This window comes from Nyctereutes procyonoides, unplaced genomic scaffold (assembly GCF_905146905.1).
Source record: "Nyctereutes procyonoides isolate TBG_1078 unplaced genomic scaffold, NYPRO_anot_genome, whole genome shotgun sequence".
NCBI classification, from domain to species: domain Eukaryota; kingdom Metazoa; phylum Chordata; class Mammalia; order Carnivora; family Canidae; genus Nyctereutes; species Nyctereutes procyonoides.
The window spans coordinates 6,413,243-6,437,721 of NW_026575132.1; the positions used below are offsets into that span (position 1 = coordinate 6,413,243).

Here is a 24,479-nt window from a genome sequence, read left to right on the forward strand (position 1 = left end):
GCAGGAGGTGGGAGGATGGTTTTTAGGCCTTTGATAAAGAGACAACAGACCCAAAATGGAGTCACTTGTGCTGAACCCACATCCCAGAACCAAGACTAACTACCTGACATAGTTACAGCTTCAACGTCTGTCAGCAGTGGCATCTTAAGCTGGTCAATCTGGAATTACCTGGTCAGCACTAGTGAGGTAAGAGACCTCACTGCATGACAGACCCCTGTGGTCCCCTGAAGACAGGTAACCTGGCCATAAACAATCCACTCTCTGCTGGTAACTTCCTCGTCCCACCTTCTCTAGCTACAAGTCTCTCATTTTGTACAGCTCTTCGGAGCTTCTTTCTATTTGTTAAATGATGCCCAATTCATGGTTCATCGAATAAAGATCTTTAAAATTTACTTTAAAGTGTACCTGCGCAGCTCAGTTGCTTTAGTGTCTGCCTTCTGCTCAGGTCATGATCCCAGGGTCCTGGGATCAAGTCCCACATCAGGCTCCCTGCTCAGCAGGGTGTCTGTTTCTTCCTCTAGCCTTCTCCCCCCGCTTCTGATCTCTCTCTTTCTCTGTCTCTTTCTGTCTCTCATGCTCTCTTTCTCTCAAATAAATAAAATATTAAAGTAAAATTTACTTTAAATTTTGAATTTGGTTTTAAGCACTGCTATGGAACACCTTGTAGACACTAATGTTCTTTTACAACTCAGACTATTGCAACATATCTTATACAATTGTAATCTTTCTGGTTTTCTTTTCTTCACTTCATTGTAAGTGATTTGTCCCCTGGTGAGTCAGAGGTGTCCACATTACCTTGAGATGAAGTAGAATTGTTCCAGCAGTAATGAAAATAGCAGGAAGAAATTTTTCATACTTTCTGACTGCTTTTGAGAATCAAAATGGAATGTCTGAAGAAAGTAGAATATTGAGTATGTGCCATGACAAGAGAATTTAAGAGTACACAGGAAAGAGATGACTTCTTTCTTTCTTTTTGTCAAGGGGAGGAAAAGGAATAGGATATGACCCTTTTGGGAAGACAATTTTTCCATAATTCTCTCTTTTCTGCAGAATCCTGTCACAACCTTCAATCTGGGTTATATTTTCAAAGATGTCTCTAGAACAATCAACCTTGAAAGACAGAAAAATTGTCTTTTTCTGGGGCAGAGGACAGGTTTGTTTTCTGACCAGTATAATAAATATAATGTTTCCACCTGGGGCAAAGGCTGAGCATGTTTGCTAGTATAGTGGTCCCTTATAAAAGTGGGGATTTCCTAAGTTTGGGGTCCTCAGCCATGGTACAAACCCACTTGTGTACAGCATAGCCTTGAACACACCTCCATGTGGCTCCCATGGTACTTGGGGGTAGGAGAACCAATGTGGGTATACAACTCATGCTGACTGCAGCGCCATGAGCAAGAAAGACTGTTGCCTCGGACTCAAGAGTCTCGTGTGTCTGACAGGATCTGTGAAACTGTAGTAGGATAGTGTGCAGCTTACAAATAAAGTAGAACCTCACACTCGTAACAGTTCTTATCCTTAGATCTGGGATAGGGGACAATAGGAATTGTCCTATTGTCCTGGGAATGGGGAACATCAAAGAGGAACAGAATCAGTATTGAAAGGCTGTCAGAGACCTGTGCAGAGAATTACCATGGGCCCCTTGAGAACCTGGATTACTTACAAAACATTACTTTTTTGCTGGAGGAAACACAACACTTTTGCTGTTTTCCTAGCAATGACTCTCAGCCAGGAAAATACCACTTCCCCAGTGGGCTTTTAGAAATGTGTGTGGGGGAAGTTGTGGTTGTCAAAATAATAGGGCAGGGGTGAGGGAAATGACTGACATACGGTGTCCTTGGCCCAGATGTGATAAATGGTCATACAAGCAGAGACTTGGTCTTCCCCAAATGCCACTAGTATCACCATCAAGAAACTCTAATCAGGGCAGGCCCGGTGGCTCAGCGGTTTACTGCCGCCTGCAGCCCAGGGTGTGATCCTGGAGATCCTGGATCGAGTCCCACGTCCGGCTCTCTGCATGGTGCCTGCTTCTGTCTCTGCCTCTCTCTGCATCTCTATGAATAAATAAATAAAATCTTAAAAAAAAGAAACTCTAATCAGTGTGGAGTGAAGGCTTTCCATCAACATCTACCTGCCAATGGCGAAGAGTTTTCCAGCGGAAGAATGCATACTCTTGCATTGAGACTTTGTAAGCTCCTAGCTCAAAGTCCGTGTGGATGCTTTTCCTTTTCAAAGGAACTGAAACGTAAGTTCAGTTTTTCCTGAAACATAAGCATTCCCTTTGTGGATGTATTGTATTGGTTGATCCTAGAGCAGGGGTAGTAAAAGGGAAGGGGAAAAACCAGCCACGGGTAACTAAGTGGGACTGGACAGTGGTAAAAGACTCTTTACCACTCTACCCTTTATCTGACTAGTTTATAATTTTTGGAGGGCTAGCTCATAATCAGTGATCACTTATACCTTTTAAATGGTAGGAAACATAATATTTGAGCTAGAAGCAACTTCTATTACTGAGCGAATAATAACAGAATAGCATACACCTTCACTTCAATTCAAGACATATTTATTGAACACTTGCTACATGCAGAGCACTGTGCTAGGCACTGGAGAAATAAAAATGGCTTAGATATGATTTCTGCCCACAAAGACCTCACAACACTCCAGGGAAAACAGACATGTATACAACTGGTTAAAACAGAACAAATGAAACCAGATGCAGAAATCTATTTTTGCATAAATATTTTATTATTGATCTTGAGTATCAATCATCCACAAAAAAGCCACAGAAAACTATTGTGGAACATACAGACTGTTGCTACTAGGACACCGATGTTTGCATTCTAGTACAATGTTCTTTTGTAGGAATCACAGAGAAAATGATGCAGCTCTCCATAATGATATAGGAAAAGTAGCTATTCCAAATGAAAATATGAGAATCAGAATAATTCAGCTTAAGCTGATGAGGAGAGGAGAAAATTGGTTGTAAAAGAAGGCAATCCCAAGCACTTTTAAGCTACCTTCTTAAGGAAGTGTGTGCTGAAGAACCAGGGCTGGGTGTGGCTAGGATAGTTCATGTAGCACAATGTCCACCTCTGAATAGAGTGGTGGGGAATATCTCCTAGACACCGTAGCAACTTCTAGAATCCCAAGTGTCTTTGCGTTCCATTTCAACTCTACTGTGTATGTTTATTGCTACGTCTCCCTTGGTATGAAACTGTGAGGTCTTCCAACAGCACAGGCTGAAAGTGGGAATGTGTCTTCTCTTCAGGAAAAAGACAAATTTTAAGCTCAAATCTCTATTACATATAATAAAATATAGTAAAAATGCAAAGAGTCTCTTTCAAATAAAAGCATTTATTGATAAAAGGTAATAAGCATACAGGTTTTAAAGAGAAGCTTTTTTTTTGGTAGAGAAGCTTAAAAGAAATGTAATTTGGAAGATCATCATCTCTTTTTGACTCAACGGTGTTTTTGTAACTCTTACAAATATGTGCAGTGCTCTACGTTGGTGATTATGGTTTATAGAGTGGAAAAAAGACTCAAAAAAATACAGGTAAGTCACATATGTCTCAAGGGTCAATCTATTTATATGTAAATCCAGAAATGTAGAATAAAACCATTATACATTGACAAAAGTGGAGGGAAAAATGGTTTAGCCATGACCACGATTGAATTTTTCTTTTTTTTTTTCGATTGAATTTTTCTAATGAGAAGCTTCATCTATGGTTTCAAAATAGCCAGACACCTGAAAGAACAAGAAAATGATATCACAAAATAGAAACTGAAGACTATACAAGCAACACAATGACCCAAAGATCATATTTCAACAAAGACTTTTTAAGATTTATTTGAGAGGGAGCACGTGGGGCAGGGGGCAGAGGAAGAAGGGGTCTTAAGCAGCTTCTCCCCTATGCCTGGAGCCTGAGGTGGGGATTGATCCCAAGACCCTGTGATCATGACCTGAGCTGAAACCAAGAGTCAGCTGCTCAACCAACTGTGCCACTCAGATACCCCAGGTTTTCTTTTCTAAATAGATGTGTTAGAATGAAGCACGTATAATTATGAACTATTCTCCAAATAGAAGCTTAGTTTCTCTCACCACGTTGAACAATGTGTTTTATGATACTACTGAGCGCTTTCTCTGTTTCCTGCCCTTAAACATCACCTCACTCTATGCCCATGTAATGTTATTTGATATTTTCTCCAATACTTTCTGTGAGTTAGAAATCAGTATCTGCAATTTATAAACAAAGAAACTAAGGCTTACGACCAATCTGCATGCAATTCTGTCTCATAGTGTGGTATTAGCAGTTGTTCTGTTTTAGTGTCTAATAGCCTAGGGCCTAAGTGTGACTAAGAGTCAAGAGAACCCTTCATTAACATCTTTATTTTTATTCTAGTTTATTTTCTCATTGTAGGAGTTGTCAGGTGCATATGCCACATGGTAAATCTCATTTTCTGTTACCACATTTGAAGGAACTAGTAATGAAAACTCTTTCACATGCAGAATAAAGTGCAACAATAGTATGTTTCCTCACAATTTCATCTCAAGCTTGTGTTAAATGGGAGTAGGTTTAATTATGATTCAGTTTCCTTCCCTATTCAGCCAAACAAAAAAACTAATAGACTAGAATCACAAAGTATTTTTTGGGAATGTACCACACATTTAATTTTTTAATGGTAAATATTTATTTAATAGGTATGCTAAGGTAATAAGAATAATAAAGCTTAAAAAAGAATAATAAAGCTTAAATCTTAAATGTAAATAAATTTTTGTGTTTTTTTCTGTGAGGAAAATGCCATCTTTACTAATACTTTACTTTTTTTTTTCTCTAAGTGAGAAAGCTCAAGCTCAAATATAACTTTTTTCCAAGAAGACCATTTTTTGAACTTTTCTTTTTTTTGAACTTTTCTATTAAATCCAACTGCACAATTTGATATATATCTTTATATATGATTTTCTGCATAAATTAGCTATATGACATGGTATGAAAAAAAAGATAGGTAAAAGCATGTGATATTCCACTATATTTACTGATTATTAAGAGTGATAATTCTAGAGGTGCCTGGCTGGCTCAATCAGTAGAGCAGGCGACTCTTAATCTTGGGGTTGTGAGTTCAAGCCCCATATTAAGCATAGAGATTAATTTAAAGAAAAAGTGTTAATCCTTTTAATATCTCTCTTGCTAGAAAACTATTCATTAACTGTCATTTCTTTTTTTTTTTCTTTTTCTTTTTGGTTTAAGTCCCAAGTGGAGCTTAAACTCATGATCCTGAGATCAAGACCTGAGCTGAGATCTAGAGTCAGACACCTACCAGACTGAGCCACCCAGGTACCCCACTGTCATTTCTTTTTAAAACCAGACTATGGGGGCACCTGGGTGGCTCAGCCGGTTGGGCATCTGTCTTTGACTCAGGTCAAGATCTCAGGGTCCTGGGATGGAGACCGCATCAGGCTCCCTGCTCAGTGGGGAGTCTGCTTCTCCTTCTCTGTCTGCCGCTCCCCTCTTGTGCTCTCTCAGTCTCTTACTCTTGTGCCCTCTCTCAAATAAATAAAATCTTAAAAAAATAAAATGAAACCAGGCCATGAAACACATTAACCAAATCCAAATATTAACAGTGATGAGTATCATCAGAAATGAGTACATGTTTCTATGAGGAAATAAAATCATTTTTCAAATAAATACTTTCAAAATCTCTTTATGCTTGAGTTGTATAATTGGGTAGATCCTGGGAATAAAAGGATAACTTACTTGTGTTCAGAGGAAACATTCAGCCTTTGAGGTATTTGGGAAAGGAGTTTTTCTCCTCTTCATAATCTGCAAATGCAGAGGCAAGAAGTTCTGATTGGAAAGTGAGAGCTCTAGGATTCTCGTTCATGGAGAAAGTGTTTGGAAACCTCCCGAGATCGAGACCTCGTCCCTTAAAATATGCCTGAAGGGTTCTGAAAAACTGAAGAGAGAAAATGTTAAATGCCATGTGTGAATTAAACATCAAAAATACATAGAGACAGATATTTTCCCCCCTCTCTCTTTTCCTCTGTGAATTGACTTGGGGGCTAATCTAGGAGACAGGAGGTGGAAAACCCAGAAATAGAAGTACACGTTTTGACTACTTCTCCTTCCCCTCCACTGTCCCGTACCCTGCCTTCTTTCCAACATTTCAACCCTGAACCAGATAATTCAACCTTTTTGGTGGAGATTAAGAGAGAATAATTATTTAACAGCATCATAGTCAGAAGGTTTGTTGTAAACAACCTTTGAACCAGTAGGTCAGAGATTAGATTGAACTGCACAGTGATGAGAGCTCCTGCCCCCTGTCTGCCTGCCAGTGAGATCCCAGGCATGGTCTTCTGCACTGGATCTTTTAGACATGCGATTTCCAGCTTTCCTTCAGGAAATGAATACATAGAAGCTTGGTTGTTTTAACCCTATCTTGTTATATTTCACACCATTTTCTTATTGGAAACTGTATTGTGAAATAATATCAGCATGTTTATTTATTTGGCATACTTTTAAAAGAATTTTTGCTGATGTTTTGAATTCTATTTCCCAGATAACTTTATATTGAAAATAATGCTGGGGGGCGCCTGGCTGGCTCAGTCAATGGAAGGTACAACTCTTGGGCTTGGGGCTATGGGTTTGAGCCCCACGTTGGGTATAGACATTATTTAAAACTAAATCTTAAAAAAAAGAAATAAAAATAATGCCTGGTGAATCGATAAGAATGCAAGTCAACTTTCAGTTTTTGCAATTGAGCTTTGCATGTGTTGGTCATATGAGAATCTATTTTATTATCAGTTCAATCTGAACTGTGGAAAAATCAATTCCTTGCTAAAGCTCTTGATTTTGTATATCTATGAGGAGCCCAGGCTATGAAGTCAATGTGTATGTAAGATCACTTACAAATGTAATGTGTTGCATGTGTATAAAATCATCTCTAAATATAAGTCTGTTTCTCCTCACAGAAACAGATGTAAATTGGCCAGAAGAACAACAGGATATCAGCCACTAGGCTAGCAAAGCCTTTGCCCAGTCCTATCAAGGAATCTCCTTGGCACTTGGTGGCCTCCACTGTACTGTAGCAGAGTGCAGTGTGCATAAATCCAGAGGTGCCAATTTCACCCTGCAGCTCAGCATGTCCCAGTGTGTGCTCTTACCAGATCTCTGTTTCTGGGGTTGTTCAGTGACTTCCATTTCTCCTTGTTTCTCAGTGTGGCTCCATGCACAAGCCCAAGTAGCACCAGGGCAACACACAGCAGCAGGGATGCTTTGGGCATGGTGGAATGAAGCTGAGTGGAAAGAAGGATCGGAGCAATGTCAATGGTCAGAGAGAGAAGAGAGAGGGAGAAAAGAAAAAGAAGGAGGGGAAGGAAGAAGGTAAAAGAAGGGAGGGCAGATGTGGAAAAGAGAAAGAGGAAGTATTTTTTGAAAGAGACAGGAGGAAGAAATAGTATATTATTTCATGTGAATTTCACAGCCGTCTTTCTTCTACATTCATTTGTAACTGAAGACGCCCAAATCCAGTTGATGACCTCAGAAGAGTTTATGATGATGAGAGCATTATGCAGTGATAAATAAAGCAATCATAAATACAACCTAGAAAGTCTGAGTATGCCTTCTCATCTTTGAAAAACATGCACTTTGTTGTCTTCAAAGAAAGTGCAATTCTTAAAAAACAAAAACAAAAACCTTTAACTACATAAGTGTTAAGACAGCAGTCTCCAGAAGTGAAGAAGAGGGAGGAGGAGGAGAAAGAAAAAGAAAAAATATGCCCCAAAGTGAGAAATGTATGGACACACACGTCTGAGACAGACACACACCACACTGGCATAGATGGTCTCCCCTCCCCAACGTATGAAATGGAAATGAAACACACAGAAAGAGCTAATAACACTTACCAGGGGGTGGGCTTTGGCTGGCCCTCGTTAGCCACCCTATTTACAACCTCTAAGGCAATTCATGGCTACTTATAACCACTGGACCGGCTGCAGGTGGGAGTCAATGACGTGAGCAAGGCGAGTTGAAAAATAATGATTCCATTTTCAGCCATGGCACCAAAGACCCTTGAGAATCACATATTCAAGCTTCTTCAAGGGTGACAGTTAACTTATTGGTCTTATAAATATAGCAGCTGCTCCTTTAACCACTGAACATTTTATGTGGATTTTATGAAACACACAGGCACTTCTACACAGCAAAGTGGCTTTTTACATTCTCACTCTTAAGAGAAGGGTATATACAGCAGCTGGCAATACGATGATGATTACCCACCTAACAGAATGTTCTTTTAGAGATATCAGCTTTTCATATTAACATCATTTTTTGAACAGGAAATTCTATTGCAAGAGATGAAATTGTTCTTTGTGACCTACACCTTATATTTCTTCTGGGAATCTCAAAAAGCTTTACAAGTTTTAAATAGAGGCATGGTTTATCATTTTTTTAAAAGAACCTTCAAAATAGAGCAAAAAGGTAACATGTTGTTCTTGGAAAAAAGAAAAGTTGCTAGACTATCACATCTCCTTGCTGCATAAATGGCATCCATAGAAAATGGTGGAGTTGAGAAATTGGACCTGAGTTGTGAAGTTGCTTTGGTTGCAATCACTCAAAACAATCCAGGACAAGGTCTTTGTGAGAAGGCTAGTAAGCTGGACTAGAAATACTTGGACTAGAATACTTGGCTATGGTCTGTCTTGCCTTATTGACCCTGGGCAAGTCACTATGTTTGTTTATTCCTTTCTTCGTTCATGCTGCAAACCTTTAAAAAATTATTTATTTATTTATTTATTTATTTATTTATTTATTTATGAGAGAGAGAGAAAAAAAAACATGAGTAGGGAGAGGGGTGGAAGAAGAGGGAGAGAGAATCTCAAGCTGACTCCCCACTGAGCTGAGTGCAAAGCCTAATGCCTGGCTTGATCTCAAGACCCTGAGCTCATAACCTGAGCTGAATTCAGGAGTCAGATGCTTAACCGACTGAGCCACCCAGGCTCCCCAATGCAGCAAACTTTTATTGAGTGCCTAGTATGTGCCAGGCACTACAGCCGGCTTTGAGGATAAAATGGTAAGAATAATAGGTTCTGCCTTCGTGAAACTAATAGATGGGTGGCAAGACAGAGACTGATCAAATCATTATACAACAATGTGTATAAATATAAATGAGAATATCTATGAAGAGAAACTGGGCCGGGCAGCCCGGGTGGCTGAGCGGTTTAGCGCCGCCTTCAGCCCAGGGCCTGATCCTGGAGACCCGGGATCGAGTCCCACGTCGGGCTCCCTGCGTGGAGCCTGCTTCTCCCTCTGCCTGTGTCTCTGCCCTCTGCCTCTCTTTCTGTCTGTCTCTCATGAATAAATAAACAAAATCTAAAAACAAAAACAAAAACAAAAAACCATTCCATTACTTTAAAAAAAAGAAAGAAACTAGGTGCTGTGAGTATAGAAGAGGGGGTTTGATTCCGTCTCAAGAGTCAGGGAAGGCTTCTGTGGTAGGTAAGTAGGAGTTACCTAGGCAACCTAGAGAGGACAGAGGGCAAGAGTTTCAAACAAGGTGAACAACTGTCAGATTCTGTGGCTAAAAGCAATATGGCACGCTGGAGCAACGGAAGACAAGTTAGTAGGCCAGGAGTAGAGGGGGAGCCTGCTGTGAGATGGGGCTGGGGAGGTAGGTTCTGATCTTTCTGCTCCAAACAATGCTGACTGAAGGGTTTTAAATACCCAAACAGCTTGATCAGACTTGCAGTTTTAAGAAATTTTTCTGGTTGCAATAAGGAGGATAGATTGAGCTAGAAGAGAGGGATGTGAGAGACCAGTTAGGTCTCTACTGCAGTAATCCAGTCAGGAAGATGCTAAAATGGATTAGGATGGTAACCCAGATGTAGAGATGTGAGTGCATCTGAGAGTTATATAGAAGAAATCGACAATGTACTGAATACTATGGAAGGCGGAGCTCAGGAAAAGAGTTTCAAGAACAATCCCTAGGTCTCGGGATTATGCAGCTGAGTGGATGACAGGGCCACTTGCTGAGATATCAAATACTGGCATAGAGGGACGGAGCTCACAAGTTCCATTCCAGACATGTGTTTGAGGAACTTTACGATCTTCAAGGGTGTATATTGGAGTCACAGGTCTAGAGCTCAGAGGAGAGGTCTGGGGAAAAAATGTAAATATGGGCATTGTTAACATGTAATTGGATAAGATTGCCTCAGCAGAGATTAGAAAATGAGAAGAGAAGGTGGCCCAGGCCTTGAGCTTTGAGAAGTTTTTCATGTAACATCGTTATGCAGGAATCTACAAAAAAGGAGACCTTGGAGGTAGGGGAGAAACCAGGATGGTATTGAAATAAGAGAAAAAAATTTCCAAGAAGGTACAAATTGGATAAAATGAGGACTGGAAAGGGTCCATGGAGCATTCATGCTGTTTCGGTAAATGCAGATGAAAGATTAGATGTGAGTAGATGAAAAAAAAAAAAAGAAGAAGAAGAAGAAGTGAGTAGATGAGGAGGAGAAATAGTACCTCAAGCTCTTGAGAACTTAAACTGTGAAAGAGTTGGGGGGAAAAGGTGGTAACTGGAGAGGGGAGTGGAGGAGAGTGAAGGGAAGGTGTTGTCAAGTTCAGGGTGAGAGACTTGAATTTGTTTAAATGTCAGTGGCTGGGTGAGTAAATGAATACCCTGGAATTTCATTACATCATCTCTCCTTAAAACTCCCAGACTTTGAAGTTAAAGCACCGAATGATACTGAAGTATGAAATTATTAATGAGATTATGGTAAAGTGACTACATTGTAAACTCCTTAGAAGTTGCTCACCCTTATATTCCTAACGTCAAGCATGTTGAGCCCAGTATGATTTCTAAATGGGAAAAACATAATAAATTAGAATAGATTTTCCAGCCATTTATCTGTGAATATTTTCTAACTTTATCCTCTTTTACATAAAAACACAGCTCATTTTCTCCCACTTAAGAGTTCCCCATTTAAAAAACATTTATAGGGATCCCAGGGTAGCTCAGCAGTTTAGCACTTTCCTTTGGCCCAGGGCGTGATCCTGGAGACCCGGGATCGAGTCCCACGTCGGGCTCCCTGCATGGAGCCTGCTTCTTCCTCTGCCTGTGTCTCTGCCTCTCTCTCTCTCTCTCTCTGTGTCTCTCGTGAATAAATAAATAAAATATTAAAAAAAACATTTTTGGCATACCTCAGACATATTGTGGATTAGATTTCAGACCATCACAATAAAGTAAATGCCACAAGAAAGTGAGACAAATGAATTTTTTGGTTTTCTAGTGCATATAAAAGTTATGTTTACACTCTAGTGTATCAAGTGTGCAAGATTATTATGTCTAAAAAACCAATCTATATGCCTTAATTTAAAAATGCTTTTTGAGGGGCAGCCCGGGGGGCTCAGCGGTTTAGTGCCGCCTTCGGTCCGGGCTGTGATCCTGGAGACCCAGGATCGAGTGCCACGTTGAGCTCCCTGCATGGAACCTGCTTCTCCCTCTGTCTGTCTCTGTGTCTTTCTCTCTCTGTGTGTCTCGTGAATAAATAAATAAAATCTTTTTAAAAAATGCTTTTTTTTAAAAAAAAAAAAGCTAACCATCACCTGAGCTCTCAGTGAGTCATTATCTTTCTGCTGGTGGAAGGTCTTGCCTTGATGTTGATGGCCGCTGATCAGAATGGTAGTTGCTGAAAGTTGGGGTGGCTGTGGCAGTTTCTTAAAATAAGACAAAAATGAAGTTTATCACATCAATTGACTCTTCCTTTCATGAAAAATTTCTTTATAGAACGTGACACTATTTGATAGCATTTTACTCTCTTCACAAACTTTATTGTGAGATTGCAACAACTCGGTCACATCCTCAGCTCCAGTTCTAGTTCTTTTGCTGTTTCCACCACATCTGCAGTAATTTCTTCCATGAAGACTTGAACCCCTCAAAGTCATCCATGAAAGTTGGAATCAACTTCTTCGAAACTCGTGAACATTGGCATTTTGACCTCTTCCCACAAATCAACAATGCTCTTAATGGCATCTAGAATGGTGAACCCTTTCCAGAAGGTTTTCTACTTATTTTGCCCTGATCCATCAGAGAAATCACTATCCATGGCAGCTATACCCTTATGAAATGTATTTCCTTGACCCATGGGCTGCAGAATGGGTGTGGTATTAGCAGGCGTGAAGACATTAATCTTACCATACATCTCCATCAGAGCTCTTGGGAGACCAAGTGCATTGCTAATGAGCAGTGATATTTTGAAAGGGATCTTTTCTTCTGAGCAGTAGGTCTCAACAATGGGCTTAAAATATTCGGTAAGCCATGGTGTAAACAGATGTGCTGTCATCCAGGCTTTGTTGATCCAGAGTAGATTTGGTGTAAATCTTAAAGACCCTCAGATTCTCGAGGTGGTCAATGAGCATTGGCTTCAACTTAAAGTCACCAGTTGCATTAGCCCTGAACAGGAGAATCAGCCTGTCCTCTGAAGCTTTGAAGCCAGGCACTGACTTCCAGTAACTAGCTATGGAAGTCCCAGATGGCATCTTCTTCCTATGGAATGCTGTTTGGTCTAAATGGAAAATCTGTTGTTTGGTGTAGCCACCTTGATTAATTATCTTGGCTGGATCTTTCAGATAATTTGTGCAATTTCTACATCAGCTCTTGCTGCTTCACTTTGCCCTTGTATGTACTAGAGATGGCTTCTTTCCTAAAACCTTGTGAAGTAATTTCTGTGAGCATCATATTTCTTTTTTTTTAAGCTTCATATTTCTATTCAGCTTTCTCACTTCTCTTAGCCTTCATAAAATTGAAGAGAGTTAGGGTCTTGCTCTAGATTAGGCTTTAGCTTAAGGGAATGATGTGGCTGGTTTGATCTTCTATCCAGACTACTAAAACTTTCTCTGTATCATTAATAAGGCTATTTTGCTTTCGTATCATTCAGGTGTTCACTGCAGTTGTACTTTTAATTTCCTTCAAGAACTTTTCCTTTGCATTCACAACTTGGCTAATAGGCACAGAAAACCTAGCTTTCAGCCTATCTCAGCTTTCAACATGTCTTCTTCACTAAGCTTAATCATTTCTAGCTTTTGTTTTATTTCTCTCTTTCTTTCTCTTTTTCTTTTTTTCCTTCCTTTGGAGAGAGAGAGAGAATTTTAAGCAGGCTCCATGCCCAGTGGGGCTTGATCTCACGACCCTGATGTCATGACCTGAGCTGAAATCAGAGTCAGTTGTTTAACTGACTGAGCCACACAGTGCCCCTTTAGCTTTTGATTTAAAGTGAGAGATGTGCAACTCTTCCTTTCACTTGAGCACTTAGAGGCCATTGTGGTTGTTAATTGGCCTAATTTCAATATAGGTGTGTGTCAGGGAGCAGGGGGACCTAAGGAGAAGGAGAGAGATAGGAGAACAGCCAGTTGGTTGAGCAGTCAGGACACATACATTTATTGAGTTCACTGTCTTATGTGAGTGTGGTTTGACATGTCCAAAACAATTATAATAGTAACATCAAAGATGACAGATCACCATAACAAATATAATAATAAGGAAAAAGTTTGAAATATTGTGAGAATTACCAAAATCTGATTCAGAGACATGAAGGGAGCAAATGTGTTGAGAAAATGGTGCCGGTAGACTTGCTAGACGTAGGGTTGCCACAAACCTTGAATGTGTAAAAAACGAAGTATATACTAAGTGCAATAAAGCAAAGCACAGTAAAATAAAGCATGCCTGTATAGTTTCTCAGCAGAGCCATGGACTAAAGGTAACATACACATGTTACATCTTATTCACTAAGACTGCATTTTCTCTGATTGTTAAAAGAAATTAAATACTTAAATAAAACAAGTGTGTGTTTTTAATTCCTTTAGTTGTTTATTAATTTTAAATCTTTGTTTTAAAGAGCAGAATGGATTATTGATAAAGCTGACGATGACATTTTCTTCAGAATGTATCAGCGTGGCACTAAGTGGATATTTCGCAAGTATTTGATCAATGAATTTACTCAGGAAAGAAGAAGAAGAAGAAAAAAAACAAGATAGTTTAGATTCCCAAGCCATTAGTTTCAGGTCTAAATGATCCCATGTGGGCTCTTCATTAAATATAACATTTGTGAAAGTAGCAGTTGGGATATTCTAGGCAGAAAGGCTCTTCTACATGCATCTGAATGAAGGTCTTTGCTGGCATTTCTCAAGCAGAAATTGAGAAGAAAATAGAGTGCTCAGCACAGGGCTACCCACATAAAAGAAACCCAATAAACATGCTGACTGAATTATAAACTTAATTAGGTAATAAATTCAATGTGACGATAAAGGTGAGGAAAGGATGCTAAATGAAGAGGGTATTATGAGAGGCACAGAGAGGTGTTAAGGCAACCTGTTGGACTGTACAAACTCTTCAAGTCCTTCCTGTCTCTATTAGGCAGAAAAAGACAGAGCTGATGTAGCTATTTAGCTATTTTCATGAACAGGGACAAGAATTTAATCTTCTTTTCTTTTCCCTGCTCTGAATGAGGGAAAGGGAAAATTATTGTCTATTGATTGCTTCCTCAGTAATGATGAGAACTTCAAAGCCGTTGGAAAAGTGGCTCATATGATTAATAGAGTGAGCCAATCAGCTTTCTGCTCATAGCAATCATCTTTTTCCTGGCAGTGGGCAGATTTCAGTTTGAAGGTAGACTAAAGAGAGAAGAGGCGTAGGCCTCTTGTCAGGCACAGAACAGAAGCCAAGAGCCATAGGTCAGGGGGTCTACAGTGACCGTGATGCATGGAAGAGGTTCACCCCCTTTGTCCTGGGGTCACATAAAGTTTCTGGATCCTGTGAGACTGTGGAGTGGTGTGGAAAGGCTCTGAAACCCTGAAATTGGATTCCTTTTCTCTCCAATTCAGATGGGGGTGAAAATTAGTTTTTTTTTTTTTTAATCCATGATTTTGTCAAACACCTCCACTATATGGTTAACACTCTGTCTCTTTGGCCATAAAGATACTACATAAAGTATTTCTGATTCTATGGAGTTGACCTCAGAATTCTCTGGCCATACAGAAATCTCTTTAATTCTTTGCTATCCTTTGTTTTGTCTTCAATGTTTTTAAAATGTTGAAGGGGAATATTAACAAAGAAAAAAGATTTCCATCTGTTTAAAACACGTTACAGCTTTTTATATCTCTTAAGTGCCAGAGTATGAGCCGATTCTAGAAGTTGGAGTCCATAAAGGAAGGAGAGCAAAGGCCAAGTGGGCTGACCATCCTTCCTTAAGAGCATCTGCTCTCACTGGCTGGCCTCAGGGCTTCTGCTTTCATCAGGTTCCTGGGTACCATCTGGGGCTTCAGCAGCAGCTTTCCTTTCTCCCATGGGTCCTCCTCTGGCCACCATCTTCCTGAAAAACCAACACTAGTCACAGAGGGCCAGCCAGCACATACTTTTCAATCCTGCCCTAAGTTCAAGCTATTTCTCCTACAACTAGGATGAAGGAGTGGAGGCAACACAGGTAAAAATCATGATAATGCCGTTTGATCTGAAGCCAACTTGGAAAAACAGCAAGAAAACAGATATCTCGTTCCGCACAGTGACTGAGATGGAAACCAAACTCTCTCAATCTGTATTTGAGAACCAGGCTCCCAGGCCCCTGTCGTTCCAGGCCGTATCGGTATCTCCAAAGTCACAAGGAAGGAGTAAAAGATTTATCCTAAAACATGGCAAGCTAAACAATTCCTTAGGGCTTTGCAAACAGCTTTTTTGTCTTCAGTCTGGTTTTGTCACAGAGAGTCTGAGGTGGTTGGCAGCACCTTTGGCTTTGCAAGGGACCCTGGAGCAGAGGCAACAGAAAAAGAAGGTTACACTGATGAAGAAAACCTTACAAGATCACATCCACCTCTAGTGGGTTCTTGATGCCTCTAAGATAAAATCTAGGCTCTAAACCATGATGTAAAGGCCCTCAAAAAACCCAGCCCTACCATTCCAGTCATTTGACCTCTCCAGTGAACATCACCCATACTTCTACTTTGGTGATTTGGACTTGGCTGTTGCTTCTGCCTGGAACACCTTCTCTAACCCTTGCGAGCTTATCCCTGTCCTTCAAGGCTCACCTTAAATGTCACTTCTTCTCAGGAAAAGAAACTATTTAGTCACCTCAACAGCTCTTACCCTGTTGAATTAGAATGACTTCATTTGCTTCCACATGCCTTATTGTTCCCAAAGTGAGCTCCTTGAAGGAGGCATCATGTCCTTTTCATCACTGCTTTTTTTAATCACTGGCATAATGCTTAGTATACAGTAGGCAAACGTATCACAAATATGTATGGAATTAATAATTCTTTAGGCAAAAGTTGAGCTTAGGTCCTTATAATGCTCTTTTGCAATTTGAGCCTTGTTACATTTCTATTGTTATCTAAAGATTTACGTCCTGTCATATTGTAATAAAAAGGGAAGAGATGGGATCCCTGGGTGGTGCAGCGGTTTGGCGCCTGCCTTTGGCCCAGGGCGCGATCCTGGAGACCTGGGATCGAATCCCACATCGGGCTCCCGGTGCATGGAGCCTGCTTCTCCCTCTGCCTGTGTCTCTGCCTCTCTCTCTCTCTCTCTCTCTCTCTCTGTGACTATCATAAATAAATAAAAAAATCAAAAAAAAAAAAAGGGAAGAGATAACTATAGGTGGCCAATAAGTATTTGTTGCTTTGACTTGAATATTCAATGGACCAGTAATGTGTAAATTACTATTCTCCCAGGCTGTTGTAAAAAAGAAGGAAGAAGAAGAAGAAGAAAGAAGAAGAAGAAGAAGAAGAAGAAGAAGAAGAAGAAGAAGAAGAAAAGAAAGAAGAAGAAGAAGAAGAAAGAAGAAGAAGAAGAAAGAAGAAGAAAAGAAGAAGAAGAAGAAGAAGAAGAAAGAAGAAGAAGAAGAAGAAAGAAGAAGAAGAAGAAGAAGAAGAAGAAGAAAGAAGAAGAAGAAGAAAGAAGAAGAAAAGAAGAAGAAGAAGAAGAAGAAGAAGAAGAAGAAGAAGAAGAAGAAGAAGAAGAAGAAAGGAAATGGGCAGAGTGTGGGACTTTTATGATCACACATATTGTTCTATTTAAGTTGTTCTGGAGTTAAAACCACAATCCAAAGAATGTGGGAAGAGAAGCTCAAAGAAGAAAGGAATGGATTCTTCCCTAGAGTCTCCAGAGGAAGTGTAGTCCTGTCTACACCTTGATTTTAGTCCAGTGAAACTAATTTTAGACTTCTTGCCTCCAGAACTGTGAGAAGATACATTTTTGTTGTTTTAAGCCTCCTACTTCTTGGCAATTTGCTGCAGTAGCCACAGGAAACTAACACAAGAAGTGTTGAAATGTTGGGCCAATTCCAAAGGAAGCCCCACAACTCTGCAACTGCTTTAGCTTCTACTGAGTATGATGAACCATGGACAGACCAAGAAGCAGGCTCTAAATTCTTTATTCTCTTTTGAGAAAGGTGGAGCTTGGATCCCTGAGTGGCGCAGCAGTTTGGCGCCTGCCTTTGGCCCAGGGTGAGATCCTGGAGACCCGGGATCGAATCCCACATCGGGCTTCCGGTGCATGGAGCCTGCTTCTCCCTCTGCCTGTGTCTCTGTCTCTGTCTCTGTCTCTCTCTCTCTCTCTCTCTCTCTCTGTGACTATCATAAATAAATAAAAAAATTAAAAAAAAAAGAGAAAGGTGGAGCTTCTTGTCATTCAACTCACAATACAAAATGGCTTTGGGTTGAAAGGTCTATTATGAACCCAAAGTTTTGTGTGAGTGAAAATATACTTTAAAATGGTTTTCTGGGGATTCTGGGTAGTCAGTTGGTTAAGTGTCTGCCTTTGGCTCAGGTCATGAACCCTGGGTCCTGGGATCGAGTTCATGGAGCAGGGAGCCTGCTTCTCTCTCTCTCTACCTTCTACTTCCCTTGTTTGTGCTCTCTGTCAAATAAATAAATAAAATCTTTAAATAAATAAGTAAATAAAATGGTTTTTTTTTGGATACAAAAAAGGGTGAAAAAAGGTTCCATCTTAGACTATTAAATAAGACCCTAATCCATGAGTCACATAATTTTGTAATGGACCACATATTTTAATCCATTAATAAAATTATGCAAGTATCAGGGAAGAAACACCATTCTTAAAATATTACGTAAATTTCCAGGCATATATTTCGTATGATAAAGGGAGTAGTTTCAGAGAAGGGAAAAATTGAGGACAATTCAGACCGGCATTTCTTTGGATGTTTTTGGACATAATGGGCAAATGATTCTCTTTCTTGGTGCTAGTAATCAATTGTGAGCTCTGAAATAGAACCGGTGAGCTTTTATTCTATTAAAAAAAAAAATCCACAAACTTCCCTCCCCCAAACAAAACTCAAACATCCCCCCCGCCCCCCCGCCAAACAATGCTTAGTTCTTAGTATTCTGGGAGCTCTTTAGTACTCTAGGTGCATGTTATCCAATTATTTTAAACAAAGTTGAATAGCAGACCTTTACCTTTTCTCTTTAAAAATGCACTGGACAAGTCTGTCCTTGGGAGAATCTGCAAGAAATCTTGGCAGCAGAGATCATTTCACCTTAATCCTCCAACAGTAACGTGCTCCCAAGCGGCAGTAAGGACTTCTAAGTTTCCGTTAAAAATATTACCTGCTGCACTTAAAAAAAAAAAATTCCACTTATAAAAATCGGGTTATTAAGGTTCTAAGATTGAGTTATAGAAGTATTTTATATATTCTGAAAATAAATCCATTGTACAGCTAAAATACCAGTGGACAGATTAAAATAGAAATTTAAAAATATTTTAAAAGCCCAAACTATTGGGATCCCTGGGTGGCGCAGTGGTTTGGCGCCTGTCTTTGGCCCGGGGCACGTTCCTGAAGACCCGGGATCGAATCCCACGTCAGGCTCCCGGTGCATGGAGCCTGCTTCTCCCTCTGCCTGTGTCTCTGCCTCTCTCTCTCTCTTTCTTTCTGTGACTGTCATAAATAAATAATTAAAAAAAAGCCCAAACTATAAAGAAAAAATTGATAAATTGGACTTCATAAAAAATAACATCCTTGGGGCACCTGGTAGGCTCAGTCAGTTAAGCATCAAACTCTTGATTTTGGCTCAGGATCTCAGGGTTGTGAGATCAAGCTGCACATGCTTAAGATTATCTCTCTCCCTCAGTCCCTACCACCTCTCTTTCTCCCTCTCTAAATAATAATAATAATAATAATAGCCTCTGTTCTTCACAATACCATGTTAAGAAAATGAAAAAAACAATTCACAAGTGAGAAAAAAATGAAACACATACCTAATAAAGAACTTATATCCAAAACATATAAAGTACAATATTTGGGCCATAATTGATTTTTCCCTGTTATGTAAAACTCCAATGTATGGAAAAGTAAAGAGAACAGAGTAATGTAATTCCATGTACTTATCACTCAGCTTCAACACTTACCAACACATAGGCAATTTGTTATAAACATAACTGGTTTTTGGTAAATTAGGCTTTTGAAGTATCTTGGGCCATTGTTACTACTGTTTGTTAAAAAAAAATCAACAAATTTCAACCATGTGAAATATGCATTGCTAAGTGTGGGACTACAAAGAGGTGGCATATAGAAAGAGACACGATCCCTGCCCTCTAGGAGCAAAAAAATCCATTTGGAGAAATAGCATGGCGTGGCGGGAAGGGTTTCAGAATCAAATTTAACCATGTCTAAACCTCAGCTCTGCCATTCCCTTGGACAAGTTATTTAATCTCTCTGCACCTTAATTTCCTCATCTGTGAAGTAATCTCACTTTGCAGTGTTGTCATAAAAATTAGAAATGATATATATGAAGGGTCTAGTGTGGCACCTGACATGTAGACGTTAAGTCAGTGTCCCTAGTAAGAACTGCACATGAAAAGCACACAAGATGTAACGTGATGACCTTCATAGAGTATAGAACTATGGCAGTAAGGGCTGCAAGGAGGGACACGTAGATTAGTCCTGACTGTGGCAGTTGATAGATTTTCCTGAGGAGAATTTTGACATCCAGGTTGTGGGAAGGAGATTCTTAAGTAAAGGGAGGAAAGTAGCAAAAGGGAGGAGAGACTTAGGATGAGGTAGCCCAGTGGGTTTGTGTGGCTGAATCTGCTTGTTGCTTCTTTTTATCCCTTTTGCTATAGATTGAATTGTGTTCCCCTCAAATTCATATGTTGAAGCCTTAACCCCCAGTAGGCCAGCACATTGATTTTGGACTGTCCAGCCTCCATAACTGTGATAAATACATTTCTGTTGTTTAAACCACCTAGCCTGGGGATCCCTGGGTGGCGCAGCGGTTTAGTGCCTGCCTTTGGCCCGGGGCGCAATCCTGGAGACCCGGGATCGAATCCCACGTCAGGCTCCCGGTGCATGGAGCCTGCTTCTCCCTCTGCCTATGTCTCTGCCTCTCTCTCTCTCTCTGTGACTATCATAAATAAATAAAAAATAAAAAAAATACTTCGTTAAAAAAATAAATAAATAAACCACCTAGCCCGTGGTATTCGGTTATGGTAGCCGCATAGATTAATCCATCTTTCTTCTTGGCCATTGTCTGGGAAGGCAACATAGACAGCTTAAAACTGGTTTCCATGGCTTCCCGTGTATTTCTTAGTGTTCACGTGGTATCATTCTGGCCAGTGAGCTATGGACAGAAGTCCCTGAGGTGGGAAAGGGACAAGACAGGGAGAATCATTTATTCATGAGAGACCCAGAGAGAGAGGCAGAGACACAGGCAGAGGGAGAAGCAGGCTCCCTTTGGGGAGCCTCATGTGGGACTTGATTCCAGGACGCTGGGATCACAACCTAAGCCAAAGGCAGATGCTCATCCACGGAGCCACCCAGGCGTCCCAAGAGGGAACATCTTTTCCAAATAAAAGCAGAGATCCTTTTGTTCCTTCCCCCTCCTTCTTCCTCAAATGCAAGTATTATGCAGCCGCCACTTTGTTAAGAAAGCCACACATTAAGGATGGAGAATTAATGGGTTAAAAGGTATTTTAGTTTTTGATGACTTCAGGGAGAGTTACCCTAAACTTTCTACTTGAAAAATTCATTATTTTAGCAAAGTGTCAGGTTTTTGTTTCTTGCAAATTAATCCTAACTCAAATAGTTTGTGTGGGGAGGAGATGGGTGTCTTTGGAAAATGGTAGAAGAACGACTGGACATGTCGAATGGTCAAGTTGTCAAAAGGAGTTTGTTTGGACTGTATCTAGAACATGAGGGAAGACTAAAAAAGTTTTGGAAAAGAGAGTGCTAATACTAATATTAATTTGCTGTTTAATTAAGATTAATGGTAAAATAATGTGCAGGATAGAAGCAAAATGGATAAGAGAAGGGGAAAGAGATCATTTACAAAGCTGCTGTGAAATGTGGAATGCTAGTAATGACGGCCTAAACTAGGGTGAGAGCCAGAAAGGAGTGCACCAATGTAAGGGTGACCCTAAAGTGCTGGACTGTTTAGAGCTTAGCAACTGACTGCATGTAGTAAGGAAGGGAGAAATTACTGCATGTTGTAAGCAAGAAGGAAATGATCAAAATAAGTGGGTTTTCAATTTGTGTAATGGGGAGGCTTTAATAGAAGTTTGGAAACTAAAAAGAGTTGCTAATTAGGGAGGGAAAGAAATTAGAAGCTGAAATTTCAAAAATTGATTTGTCTAGTTTAGAGAAAACTAGAGATTGGAGAGCTAGAAGAAAGCACCTAACAGTTCTCAAGCACCTACTAGGTATCATGTGCATTTGGCCCATTATCTCATTTTGTCCTCATGCCAGGTCTGTAAGATATTACTGGCCATAACTTAGGGATGAAGATGTGGTCCCAAGGAGGCTAAATATACTGCCATTGACTCAGAGATAATTAGATGTAGAGCTGAGGAGGAAAGTCTGACTTGGTGAATCATCCACCAAAAATACATTAGAGTCAGAGAGTTAGATGAAATCTCTAAGGAAAAGTATAGAAAGAGTTAATAAAAAAGATTGGGAGATTATTGGGAAATTTTTTTTCAAGGCAAGTGAATAACTACTATGGTCAGGAAAGATTTTGACAGAGTAGGGCGTGAACAAATATTACATATTGCATGTCTTCAGTATAAAGAACTCTTTCTTAGACAATCTGCTTTGAATTCGACCATGGGCAAATTGTTCAATTTCTCTGATACTATGTCCTTTCTTGTAATGTGGGGATAATAATCTTCCCTCTAAGGGTTTTTAATGGGGAGTGAAATGAGAAGCTGAATGTGAATGTATCTGGCATGGATTCTGGTACAACAGGTACTCTAGGATTATCTGCTAAAAGGATACATTGTAAGTGACAAGGCAGTCTATCTGGAATGTTTTTAGTAAAAGAAATTGCTTATTTTCTGTAATTTTCCTATTTTTCCTTTTAAAGTTATAAAATATAAATATATATAAACAACTAAATATATATAATTATATATATAATTTTTAGAAGTAGGCTCCATGTCCATGGAGCCCAATGCAGGGCTTGAACTCACAACCCTGAGATCAAGATCTGAGGCAATCAAGAGTTGGACACTTAACCAACTGAGCCACCACAGCTGTATCTCTGATTAAGAATTCCAGTTAGTTGTATTCTGGGACCTAAAGAACTTACTGCATTATAGTCTCATTGCAACAACGGGCTTCTTTTTTTTAAAAAGTTATCTCATGGATGGAGCCCAGCAGGGAGCTGTGTGCTCAACAGAGAGAATCTGCTTGAGATTCTCTCTTCTTTTCCCTCTAAAGTAAATAGCACAGTCATGCGTGCTCTAAAATAAATCTTACCAAGAAGTTGAAAGAATCGAGGGCTTTTCTTTCATTAAAACATTTTATATTTATCATATCCCTCTTAGAACCATGAAATAAACTATTACTTAAGCATAGCAATTATGAAAGACTAGCTCCTTGCTGTTCACGCTAGGCAGACTTCTAAAATGGCCCCAAGATTCTCAGCCACTAGTGCCCCTATCTCGTATCACCTGTGCCCCTTGAGTGTGGATGGAATTTGTGAGTAGGACTGGAACATGATTGTTATCTAGTGGCAAATGGGATTCTGCAGATGTAATTAAGGTTGGCCTCTAGCTAATCAAAAGGGAGGCAGCTCTTTCTGCCCATGGGTCCTGTCCTGTGCTTTAATAAAGCCTTTTTTGCACCAAAACAAAAACAAAACAACTCACACACACACACACACACAAATCAAAAAGGAAATTACCTCAGTGGATCTGAGCTACTCACAGGAGCCTTCTAAATCTGGGTTTAAAAAAAAACAAAAACGAGTCTAAAGGTCACAGGGGAAGTTTACATTTCAAAATGTGATGGTAATTCTGTTGATCTTGAGGGGGCGAACTGCCATTTTGTGGAAGGGCACGTAACAAGGAGACCGGGGAGCTCAGAAAACAGACCCCAGACCCCTGCCAACACCTAGAAAAAAGAGGAATCTTAGCCCCTAAGAACCGGAATGTCTAGGGTAGGACAGTAGTCCCGGCTGATACCTTGATTTTAGAAGTGTGATTCTGAGCAGAAAACCCAGTTGGTCTGTGCTGAGACTTCTGGCATATAAAACTGTGAACAAATAAATAGTTGTTTAAAGCTGTTAAATATTTAATCTGCTATGCAGCAATTATATATATAAAATAGAAAGGGAGTAAAGACGAAGTGGGAATGTTTTTTTTTTAAATTTTTAAAATTTATTTATGATAGTCAGAGAGAGAGAGAGAGAGAGAGAGAGAGAGAGAGGCAGAGACACAGGCAGAGGGAGAAGCAGGCTGCATGCACCGGGAGCCCGACGTGGGATTTGATCCCGGGTCTCCTGGATCGCGCCCTGGGCCAAAGGCAGGCGCCAAACCGCTGCGCCACCCAGGGATCCCCGAAGTGGGAATCTGAAAAAGGGAGAAAATCTGGTGGGAATGCTCTACGAGGTTTTCATTTTGTATACTCCATATTGTGGTGTTTTTAGGATAATTGTCCAACTATCCAAGGAAACTATGAAAACTTCTAGCAGTATATTTCTCATTTGAAAAAACTTACTTCTGGGGGTATATTCAGTAATAATGTATATGATGTTAATACATGCAGGTGATTTTTAAATGTTGATATATTTAGAGATGCTGCTTAAAATCTTTTAGAAAATGATTTTTTTTTTTTTAGAAAACATTTCTCATCAGTGTAAGAAGACACTGTCCCTCAAAAGATGTACTGCCCCATTTTTACTCTTTTCACCCACTGTTAATGAAGTTTAGATCTATACTAAATTCCCAAATTATGCAGTGTCTCTTTTGGCATCACATAATCCTAAGGATAGTCTTTCTGGATGCTTCTAGGAGCTCTAGCAAATTAATTTTATTGACCAAAGCAGTTTGAGAATTACTATTTGGGGCACTTGTCAAAAGAGAATCCCAGGTTTCTTCCCTACAGATCAAATTTAGTAGTTCTAGTGTAACCCGGGAATCTGTTTACAAACTGTTTAAATTATTTTCATTTTCATGTAATTTGAGAAACTGGGCACCTAGAACATATATAA

At 39.8% G+C, this 24,479-nt stretch overlaps 1 protein-coding gene across 1 annotated transcript; it reads right to left on the minus strand.

Moving 5' to 3' along the window:
• Nucleotides 1-5,772: 5,772 nt before the first annotated feature.
• On the minus strand, nucleotides 5,773-7,279 carry CUNH2orf66 (chromosome unknown C2orf66 homolog). The gene is made up of 2 exons (XM_055345133.1): nucleotides 7,160-7,279; nucleotides 5,773-5,952 (listed from the first exon to the last, which is right to left on the minus strand). Exons 1-2 carry the CDS (start codon nucleotides 7,277-7,279, stop codon nucleotides 5,773-5,775), a joined length of 300 nt encoding a protein of 99 aa, XP_055201108.1.
• Nucleotides 7,280-24,479: the final 17,200 nt, after the last annotated feature.